Raw genomic sequence first — 12,048 nt, 5'->3', positions numbered from 1 at the left:
CTTCAAGGCTATAGGCAGGTGGTAGAACTTGAGAGATTTGATGCCATTACTTTGCTTCTTAAGGACCAAACTCAACATGTATTGTGGTGCTTATCTGCAAACAAAGTGGTTTAATCCAAGACAGTCTCTGACAGGCGTAGGCGTGACAAGCGAACAGAACATGTGCTACAGATTCGTTTGGAGCATTATAAGCAGGATATGTTAAGAGGGGTGCAGAGAAGGATAACCATTTGGCCAGGAATGTGTTAAGTGGCAGAGTACCAAACCTAAACTGGATATAAAGCTTCCTGTCATTGGGATTTAAAATAAAATACAGATGAGGTTTGAAGGCAATAGGAGTCCTACACATAGTAAATTCATCAGTAATTGTATCCCTATTAGAGGTGTTACTGTTGTTCTGGGCTGCCCAAGACCAAAAAAGATCTTTGATTGTTTCTTTGGGGGGAGATGGACAGCCGGGCAAAAAGTTGGACAAATTGAGTAGCCCCAGAAGTCTCAATAGTTTCTTGATGTTGTTGAGTCAGTTGGTTTTGTGGAATCTGTCCCATTCCATAAGCTCTTGAAGAGCCTTGGCATAAGGGGCAACTTCCAGTGTAGTTTTCAACCTCCTCCAGAACAAAAGAGGTCTGATTATTGTCTTGTTCAAAATTGTCCTCCTCCCCGTATCAAAGTTCTTCAGATGTAACGGGGTACTGACTGGTAGCATAGCTAGGTTTCTCAGGAAATTAGTTTCAATTTTAGATAGATCAACAATGTTTTAAAAGCCTCAGAGCTTAGACCCATATAAGGCCGTACCCACTGTCTTTGCATCATAGAGTTAAATTGCTGGCGTTATTTTTTGGTTGGTGATCCACTATGTTCTTTTAAAATGGCACTCACAATTTGTGTTTAACTGAGGCTTTATCGATGTGAGGTTTTCCATGAAAGTTTAGGGGACAGTCTTATTCCAAGCTAGTCAAATGCATCTACCCTCTCAGTTTAGCAACCTCCCAAAATAACTTTCCTCTGAACGACTTGTGCTGGTTTATGGACACATACTTTGTTTTAGAAGAATTGACTACCAATCTGTTTAAGGAACCAAATTCAACTAATAGATTTAACAGATGATGGAGTCCACATGGCATCTGTGAAACTAATAAAGTCGTCGGCAAAGAGTAATGTGGGTGTTCTTAGGCCGACAATAGACGGAGTGTCGTTGGGACATGCTGACAAAAAATGGACCTCGTCATTCAAATATAATGAGAACAAGGTAGAGTTTCTGATAGGGACAGTGAACTCGCCAGGGCTGTCCTGACACGGTCATGGATAGTTTTGAGACGTCAGTGCACTGTTAATAATAATAGTGCTTGTGCGGAATGCTTTAGTATTGCCGGTGTTGCTGTGGCTTTAGAAAAAAGCCAGTGGCCAGCTCCTTCCATTTTTCAGAAAATCACAGAGATCAGGTTCCACAAAGTTATTTACTCTTGGGTGGGTTACATTATATGTAATGCAATTGTGGTTTTATAATCGGGTCAGTGGTCATGTGATGTCAGTTAATTTGATGTCTTTGTGATGACAAGTAATTTTGAAAATTCCTACCTCTTTTTGGCAGCAGAATGTTATTAAGTATGTATTTCTCTTCTGCAAAGGTAAACCTGATCAGGCTGGAGTGGACACTTTGTATGCCCTTCCTTTATCAAGCCACCCTATTTGCCTTCAGGTGATGGCAGGTAGAAGGGAATGGTTTCCAGACACCCCAAACAGAAAGGCAGCCTGTGCACCTTGCACCTATCGATCCTTTGGGAGTGACTCCTCAGGGGGAACAAAAGAGAAGTCATGACACAGGGCCGACTTAACACTTACAAAATGTCCACTGTCTATTGCGCCCTATATCCTGTATGCTCGCCTAATTAAATTGTTATTTAAAAAGGTAAAAGACACATTGAAAAAAACTGTTCCACTACTGTCAATTAGAGACTGCCACCACTACCAGTCTCAAGCCATCCGAGAAGCTGATGACCATCACACTTGCAAAAGAGTGCTTCTCCAGGCAACCATGACAGCTCTGGGCCTCCATGTCACTAATTTAAAAAGGGCTCCGCACTGTAGGTTCATGATCATTTTGTGCGCAGAAGCATGAAAAGAATAAAATTACACAAGAGATACCTCTAACTGGGCGTGAGTACATGGTCGCAACTTATGGACCTTCCCTTTGAAACAAAGGGCCTTGCCTTACTCAGCCTACTTGTTGAAAGTAAAGGCATTATATTGAGAATCGTATGAATAGAACAAATAAGTATGAGCTTCTTTTTCTAATTTTGATAGTTAACATTTACATTTAAACCTGGTTATGTATCTACATTTGCTTGTTAAAAACATATCTGTAGAGGTTGGAAATATGGAGAATTTGTCATTGCTGAGCAGGTTTCATAAACAGACCACATACGACTGTTTGACACCTGACAAACACATTTCATAATTGAGGGATATTGTGTACTTATTAAAAGTAAAATGAATATACATTCTTGTAGTTAATATTTGCATTCTTGAAGAGTATGAGTATGATTTGTATACCCAAAGTGGCAGGATATTTTTTGGACTATATCTGTCTCGAACAGAAATGCAGTTTCTGATGTTCCTTGGAAATCTCCAGCGTGCAACATTAATCACACATGCCATTATTTTCATGTTGTTGAAAGAAAGCATACAGCATTCATTTTAGAAGTTGCATTTGATCGAAAACTGTTATTTAAAATATGTTCTGTTTTTAGAAATCCATGCGGAAGTTCAGCTTAAGCAATATGGAAAATTTCTTGAGGAATACACTTCTCAACTAAGAAGAATTGAAAATGCCCTGGATGATTCCATCGGGGATGTTTGGGATTTCAGTCTTGACCCAATTGCTTTGAAGGTTTGTTTGAATACAGTTTACATATTCATGCACAGTTGTGCAATTGGTTCATTATTCAAAACATATTAAGGATTTAACATGTCACAGTGGTGTAATAGCCTTCAAAATGGTTTTAGTGTCTCTTAATTATAACCATGCTGTAGATACAAGCTACACAAGCTTTTAGGGGAAAGAAACAAACTTGGAACAGAATACAAGACAATGCAGAAAAGTAGTTCAGAATAATAAATCGTGAGTCTGCATGAATAACCAATTCCAGCTGGTTGACCTTAAAATAGAAGATCCCTCAGCTGTGTCCATTCAGAGGAGATGAGGAAACCCATAGTCATTTTTGGGGGTGATAATGAAAAGCCAACGGTGTTGTTGTGTACGCAAGTGTTTAATGAATGAGCAACCAATAACAGAGTATCGGGGGTTTGTATCCAGGAGGAAAACAATAGTTTCTTAGCTCTTGTAAGTCAACAGATGTTAGCAAAAAGATGTCATGGTGGTTGACTGTGTTTTGATGATTTGTTAAATGCCCTGAAACAATCATTAGCTTTTGGGCATTCCCTTAAGCTTATGGCTATTTCCTGGTGCAGTGTTTTAAGCAGGTACCCAGGCCCTGTCCTCCCTGAACTTACCTGGACAAGTCCTTCCACCAGTCAAGGTCCTTGCGGACCTGACTCCTGCACCTGAGCCTTCTGCATCTTCTCCCAGTAACTGCCTCGTACCTTTGTGCCTTATGCCTCTTGCCCTTTTATCTCTTTTTGCTTTTCACTCTTTGTTCTTCGTGGTTTTTGACTTTCACATCTTGCTTTTTCACTTTTGTGACTTTTTCAGTCTTTTTCACTTGTGCCCCTTTTGCCTTTGTGTCTTTTTGCTCTTTTCACCCTTAGCTCTTTAGGCATTTTCACTCTGGTTTTCTGCCCCTCTGTTTGCTCTTTCGCCATTCACTCTTTTCTCTTTTGTCTCTCAGTCTTTGCTCTTGCCGTAGTTTTTTTTGTTGTTGTTGCATTTTTCACTTTTTTGCCTTTTTAACTCTTTACCCCTTTTTGTTTTGTGCCATTTTCTCTTTCACCCTTGGCATTTTACCATATCTTGGTGCTTCATTCCCATGCTCCATTTCCTGCCTCCCACTCCCATCTCCCCCTGCTCCGTCCCATCTCCCCCCTGCTCCTTCCCTGTGTCTTCCTGCTCCTTTCATGCTCCCGCTAAGCCTCACCCGCTGTCTTCTGTGCTCCTCCCCACTCCCAGGATCTACTTGATGGCCGCTGCAGTGAGAGATGGGGTGGGGGAGGTGGGGGAGAGCAGGTGCCGCAAAGCTTGCCTGGACCACACCCAGCACCACTTACCCTAGTCCATCTGCCCACTTTGTTACTCTGCAGCTTCCCTCCGGTCACTCAACCCAGGACACCGATCCACCTGCTGCTGCCTCACCACACAACACATAAGCAACCACTGTTGCTTTGTGTGCAAACACCTGCACACCCTGAGATAAACTATCATGCATTCTCCTCAGCACTTGCTCACTCAACAATGATGCCCTGGACCGCTGCTCACCGCCGAGTCAGCATCTGCCACTGCCATCCTGTTAGGATACAAGATTGCAAGACAGGATCATCCGCACAAACCAGTAGGAGGAGTCACAATAATCTTCAAAGAAGCAGTCATTTGTACTACTGTCACAGAGAACATAGCACTCTTCATGGAGTATACCTACATTTCAAACTGTGAATCTCAGCAACCTACTTCTTGAACGGAGCCCTCGTCTACCGACCTCCTGGAACATGAACCACTTTCACCAACAAAGCTGCAGATTTTGCCACCACCATATACTCAAAAACATACATCCTGCTAGGAGACCTGAGCTTCTACCTAGAAAACTGAAACAACCCTAACTCTATCGCACTCCTCAAAAGCCTAGGAAACCTCACACTGACTCAACTTGTTGTCAGTCAAACACACACTGAACTTTGGCCTCACCTTTTTCAACGGCATCTGAATCACCGCAACAACGTCTCTCACCTGGACCGATCACACCATCGTCCACTTCAAAATCGTCATGCCTCACAACACAAATCCCACTACTACCAGGCTGGCCAGACACAACTGGAGCAGCGTCTCAGAACCTAACTGGTCTCACACCCTGCGCATGAACCAGCCCAACCCCACTGATGACCTAAACATCAAACAGCTTGACGAGTCCATCACAGAATGCACAAGTTCCCTGGCACCCTGTAAATACAACAGCCAAAAGAGAACCCAGAAGCAGATGAGCTGGTACACCGAAGAACTCCACCAAAGAACACTGCAAGAAACTAGAAAAAGATGGAGAAAGAACCACATAGAAATGCACAAGGAACCGTATAAAGCCACACTCAGACACTGCCACCAGCAGATCCGAGAAATCAAGAAGAGAACCCTAGTGGGGAGAATAGATAACCGCTCCAATAGCTATGAAGAAATCTTCGCTATCGTCGGACTTCTCCACATCAACCTCTGCCACTAACGGCATCATCCCCTCGCAGAAACAATGCAGTAACCTTTCAGATTGTTCTTGTGGCTAACAAAAGATGTCTACAACAATTTCGCTCCTCAACCAAACCCCTACAGCCTCACCTCCACCCTACCCACTATTAACCTTGAAAAGACCCTGTCTACATGGGAAGCAATCAGTATGGAAGAGGCAGCCAACATCATGGAGACCATCCACTCCGGGGCACCAACAGACCCCCTTCCCCACCACATCCACAACATGGATACCTCCCCAATAAGCAGAGTACTCACCCACATCGTGAACACCTCCATAACCACTGCAATTTTCCTAGAGGCCTGGAAACGCACAGCATTCAACACACATATAAGAAACAAAAAACAAAAAATGATGTGAGACCCCGCCCAGATGGCAAACTAGTACCCGATTTCCCTAATACCCTACTCAGCTAAGGTCATGGAGAAATCCATCAACAAGCAACTCGCCCGCTACCTTGTATGCACACCAACTCCTAAACACCACACAGTCAGGTTTTAGACCCAGTCACAGCACCAAGACCGCCTACATTGCTGCAACAGATGACACCAAGGTGAGCCTCGAACGAGGAGAAACAGCAGCCTTCATCCTGCCTGATCTCTCAGTGGCATTCAGCACAGTCTCCCACACTACCCTGAGCAGAAGACTACATAAAACAGGCATCCAAGGACCTGCCGCAATGAAATCTGCTTCTTCCTCCAGAATGCCACCCTACATGTTGGAAGCCAATAACCTCATCTATGGAGTACCCAAAGCAAGGATCATCTCTGTCTGCCCCTGTTTAACATCTATATGACCTCACTTGGCAACTTCATCACATCACACAGCATCAACATACTGTCAACATTAACATACTGTCCTATCCGGATGACACCCATGTAACTCTCTTCCTGTCAAACAAGAGCCCCATGACAAAAAACAAGTTTGCCACCTACATGATTCAGTAGCCACATGAATGAGATCCATCTGCCTCAAGCTCAACTCAGGCAACACTGAAGTAGTGCTCTTTGATAGGAAAACACCTGCTTGGGATTCTATGTGGTGGCTAGCAGATCTCGGCAGATATCATCCTAGACAACAAGCTCAATATGACAGCCTTAGTAAAGTTGGTGACCTCCACCTGTTTCCAAATCCTGAGGATGTTGCAAAAAATCTTCAAGTGCATTGCAGCCAAGATGTCCACTGCAAGGTCGATCCTCTGAGGCTCCCAGGCTTGGTATCACGTTTTCTGGTGTATATCCCTGTTAAGCCTGCCATATGTACCTTACCTCCCTTGTAACCCCACCAGCAGCACCTCTAACGCATTTGGTCTGGATCTATACCTGATTTTGAACATTCAGCCTCTCAACATCCTTGAGGGTTCCTGGCAATCTAGATAAGGGCATCCTGATTCAGATTCCCAGTGGGCTGAGTAAGGAGTCTCTTGCTTACTACAATTGTGATCCTCTATCGGTGCTCTTTTTCCACCCCGCATCCCCCTGCTCTCCAGCCGGGCTGCCAGAGGTACTGGGGTCAGTGTTCAATGCCGAAATCTTCCATATTGCCCAGGACTGCGCAGAAGGGTGGTAAGTGCTGAGGCCTGACATCTCCCACCCACCTCGGTCCGACACAGTGCTCTGCTGCGTTTTGCCCTGCCTGTCCTCAGGGGCTGGTGTTGAGCACTTGCTGGTCTCTGTTTGTTTTTTTAATTTATTTTTGCCTCCCTCCACCCCCCCAGGATCAAGACCCCCATGTTCACCCTCTGGTGCGAGATCTGTTTGGGACTGGGAAGTCCTTTTGCCTCCCTGGAGCCCCTGACTGACGGCTGCATCCTGGAAGTCCTTCTACCCCTCTGGAGCCCCGGACCGGCAGCTGCTCCCTACAAGACCCTTGCTGGATTTCTCGGTCAGTGCTGCTTGTTCCCCACTGTGGGACTACATTCTCCATGACAAGCGACTTCCCGGCCATGGCTTCCTAACACCTGAACTGTACCTGTGGCTAGATAGCGGTAAATGGCTGCCATATCCTTGTGGTCTGTTTCTCACCCGACACCCCCTACCTCGCAAGACCCTTTGCCATTCCACACAGGGAAGCAGCGCTGTACCATGCTACGACCTCAAGGCAGATCTTTGAGTGTTCTTTGCTTACTGGCCCTTGCACACTATCAAGCCCCTCCAACACAGACTTTGATGCAACTCTGCCAATCCCACTGAGCCTGCCCCTGACACACAGCTTCCCCTGCACTGACTATATCTGCTTGTGCTCGGCGCAACACGGGTCCTGCTACACTTTGTCTTCTGGGTGATTGTTGCACCCTATGAGGTTTGTGTCTTTGTTCTGGAATGGCGCAGACTGTCCCTTGCCACTTGGCCCTGACCTTCTTTCTCGCCCAGGGGGACTTTATAGACTAACCCCTCAGACACAACTTCTGGTGAGCAAGTCTTTTACTGAGTTACTGCTGATTGATTCATTTTTATTGACCTGGGTGTGCCTGTCCTATTCCCTCCCACCCCAACCTAATTGTAGGTGCAAACCAAATCCAGACCATTCCTCCCAACCCAATAGGCTAGTCAGGGTGTTATTGGATAATGATATCCTCTCCTTCCTCCCCACATATAACCCTGCTCAGACTGACCATGTTACATCTGCTGACAAATGTTGGACTATTATCATACACACCCTCTCAGTGAATCCCACCCTAGATCTAGTACATTAACCAAATGAACCTTAAACAAATACCCATCTCACATACTTCCACCAATATTACCAAAACATTCCTTAAATGCAAGTTACTCAATTGTTGCTGTGAAACACGTTACTGCTATAGCTGACCTTAGTCACTGAAAATTGACTGAACAAATCCTCATCCCCAGTTCTAGACATACTAGTCCGTCCTGGTCATGACACATTCAGACTAAACTGTTCAGGCCTCATGTATCTACAGGTCCAATCTATCTATAAAACAAACAGCCTATCACTTCCCTCCTGCGAATATCTTGGGATCAACATCGCCACCAAAGACAACTCAATGTGCTTCCTACACAGGATTTACCACCCTTATGGAGATGACCACACATTCATTTATCAGATCATGGAGATCATCTCCTCCAGTAATGGAGAACAGAACAACCAGATTTTTCTTGGCAACTTCAACATTGATTGGGACAACACTAACCATCCTCTTGTGAATAGTTGTAAATAATTTCTCCTTGACCTCACCCTAACCCAAACCTGCAGCAGCCCTACCAATTACAAAGGGGCCACTTTAGACTTAATCACAAGCAAAGGAGAAAACAATACAAATGTAATCTATCCTACCATGTGACTGGACTGAACATGATTGCATCCTCCTATCTGAAAGGACAGTTATTCATAGGTGTCAACCTTTGAAAGCCAAAAATTGGGTCAGAGATACCTGTAACATCAACCCAGACAGGCTTTCAGATATTAGTAACTGTAGCCTGTCCCCTACCCTCCAACATGTATGACAAACGAGACCTCACCAATCATTACATCAAATCCATATAAAATATCATGGAAACCATTGCCCCCAAACACCTAAAGAGAGCCCCCATCAAAAGATTCAACCCTTGGTTTAGTTGTAACCGTAAGGCAGAACTACTGCCTCAGACTTGCCGAAAGAGCATGGAGACGTGCCCCTCTCATACAAGCTTCAAACTTCTGTGACGGAGACAGAGCGCCTACAATAGGCACATTAGAAATTCCAAAGCAGTATTTTCTCGACAATAGCTAGATAAAGCAGTAAATTGACCAAAAAAACTGTATGAAATTGTCAAAAACTAAGCAAATTGGAAAAACAATCCCCTCTTCTCCGGCAACAAAACCTTACCTAATTGTGAAATGTTTGCTGAGAAAAATCAAGGTAATCATCACTGATCTCCAGAATGCTCAGGAAGGATGCTCTAAGAGCCCTTATCACAAACCAAAAAACAATATTGCTTGGTCCAGTTATAAAACCTTTGATGAAAGCGACATATTTAATCTTTTGACATCTCTGAAATACTCCAACCAATTTATCGATCCCCTATCCTGTAAACTCATCAACAAGACCATTCTCCTCCAGCTCCCTTATGGATTAGGATTTTCAATATCTTTTTTACACAGGGCTCCATACCAGACTGAGTAAAAAGTGGCCATGTCGCTCTTATCTTTTAAATAAAAACAACTCTACCAATCTGACTGCAACAACTACCACCCTATCTCCATCATGCCAACCCTCCAGTTACATCAAGCCATTTCAACACCTCAACCAATGTCAGTCTACTTTCAGGCCGGGTCATAGCACCGATACTGCCCTGGTCGACATTGTTGACCATGCGCTAAACTCGCTTGATCAAAATGAATCTTACTTAGTAATCCTACTTGACCTGTCAACTACGTTTGACACTGTCAAAACATGACTCTTATGAACTTATTAAAATGCGGGATGGATCTTTCTGGTACCATGTTAAAATAGTGCTCCTCTTTCCTACAAAACAGATCTCAACGTGTTTTTAATTAATCATGCTTTATCTGATGCGTAGCCAGTTATGCTTGGCATCCCCCAAGGCTCTACTATCTCTCCTACATTGTTTAACCTGTACATGACCGAAATCCTCATCTCGTACCACATGTATGCTGGTGATACTCAACTCTCCTTGAAAATTGCCTCTGCCAAGCACATCAACTCTACATGAAAATTGCCTCACCAAAGCACATCAGCCTCCTTAATAACAATCTAACACAAACTCAACGTTGACCTATTTGTAACCACCTCAAACCTAACGCACTAAAAAACGACATTTTTATTGGTCTCATCACCTAATATTGCTCCTAGCATTAAAGAATGGCTCCCACATCTCACTGCCTTTAACTGTACCCCACACATCGACTCAGCAAAATCCTTAGGAGTAATCTTGGACAATAACCTCTCAATGCAGAATCATATCAGTGCTGCCAATAGAGGGGCTAATCATCAACTACACACATTAAGTGAACTAAAACCTTTCCTTCCCACGACAGATCTCACAACAGCAGTTCAAGCACTTGTGATATCTAAATTAGAGTATGGTAGTGCTACTCTTCTGGGCCTTCTGGAAATCACACTTGCACTGTTGAAGGATACATTGAATGCGGCTGCAAGGCTCATCACTGGCTTGAATAAAAGGGATCATATCACCCCTGACCGCCAGTCACTGAACTGGCTACCCTGTGAGGCTAGCATCCACCTCAAAATTGCCTGTATGACCCATAAAGTTGTTCATCACAACACTCCTTCTTACCTGGTCCAGAAACTGACCCTATGTAGTGGAAACAGATCATCGCAAAGCATAAGCTCCCTTCTACTGAAGCCACAAACATTTGACAACAAGAAAACCTATAAACATGCCTTTTCTGGAATTGCCCTTAAAACCTGGAACTTTCTTCCTCTGGAGACCAGGACGAACCCTTCCACATCCATCTTCAAAAAAGAAGTAAAACTTCTACTATCTAACAGATTTCTTTCACATCGATGATATCTGTCCCTCATCCCAGGCATTGCACTGTTTCTTTTCTTGTCTGATGTTCTATTTATCACTTCTATGTGCATACCACGTAGGATCTGAGTTGATATTCTGTTTCCTACAATGTACACACTAATGTTGCAAATCGCCCAGACACCCATTAGGGTTTTTTCCATGCCATTACTTACAAGTGCCTGTGTGTTCCTGTCCTCCACTGTAACTGTTGATCCATTACCAATACCATGTATATTTCTATGGTTTATCGCTTGTATCCTAATATCATAACTACCTTTCTTTATTCTTGTACAGTGCTCTGACACCTGAAAGGGCCTTGTTCTATATAAAACTCTTAAATAAATTTAAAAAAAACTAAAATAGATAAGTGCCTACCAGACAACACTAGGAAAACGGTCACACCGGCACTGATAACCAGCACAGTATATTACAGCACTAGTCTCAATGCAGGCATCATCCTCTACCTACCTCGCCACACTCGCATCACCCCACACCTCAAAGAACTTCACTGGACACACACACACACTTCAAAGTCGTCACATACACACACACTCAGTTCAAAGTATTACACAACATAGGCCCTGCCTACCTCAGCAGCCGCGTACACTTCCAAAAAGCTTCCAGACACCTATGGTTAGTTGGGCGTTCACTAGGAGAAGTACCCCTCATACACAAAAACAGAGCCAGAGCTCGCACATTCTCGTACATTTCTTTCAAAGCATGGAACAACCTTCCACATCACATCAGAGCCTCCTCATGGCTTCTTGAGTTCTGTATGAAGCTGAAGACTCAACTCTTTGAATAATCCCTCCCAGGAAGCACCCACCAACCCCCCTCACAGATGATTAGCACGCTTTACTATTGAGAAGACATTACATAGTTTTGCTTTCATCTCTGACCTGCTTGAGGGTGACTCTAAACCATATGTTCGACTTTGGGGTAAGGTTGATTATATTTCATTGTGATTGTGTTTTTTGCTAACAGGAAGGCTAGATCCAAAAATTGGGCTACTGCTGCATGCAAATTTGATCTCTTGAACAAATCCAGTACTTAATTTGTCAAAGAAAGAGTGCTGGTGCCCAAAGCTCTGGTCAGAGGGCCAAACCATATCCAATTAAACATTGACACGATGAATAAGTACCAAGCCT

At 43.8% G+C, this 12,048-nt stretch overlaps 1 protein-coding gene across 1 annotated transcript in view; it reads left to right on the top strand.

Moving 5' to 3' along the window:
- Positions 1-12,048, top strand: part of WASHC4 (WASH complex subunit 4) — a 923,504-nt gene that overhangs the window by 31,166 nt on the left and 880,290 nt on the right. The window contains exon 2 of the mRNA XM_069228973.1: positions 2,751-2,890. Coding sequence (XP_069085074.1) covers positions 2,751-2,890 — 140 coding nt within the window. The remainder of the gene's footprint in view (positions 1-2,750; positions 2,891-12,048) is intronic.

The sequence above is a fragment of the Pleurodeles waltl genome, chromosome 4_1, assembly GCF_031143425.1.
Source record: "Pleurodeles waltl isolate 20211129_DDA chromosome 4_1, aPleWal1.hap1.20221129, whole genome shotgun sequence".
NCBI classification, from domain to species: domain Eukaryota; kingdom Metazoa; phylum Chordata; class Amphibia; order Caudata; family Salamandridae; genus Pleurodeles; species Pleurodeles waltl.
Note: the sequence above shows the minus strand (reverse complement) of the source record. Positions and strands in the feature narration are given on the sequence as shown.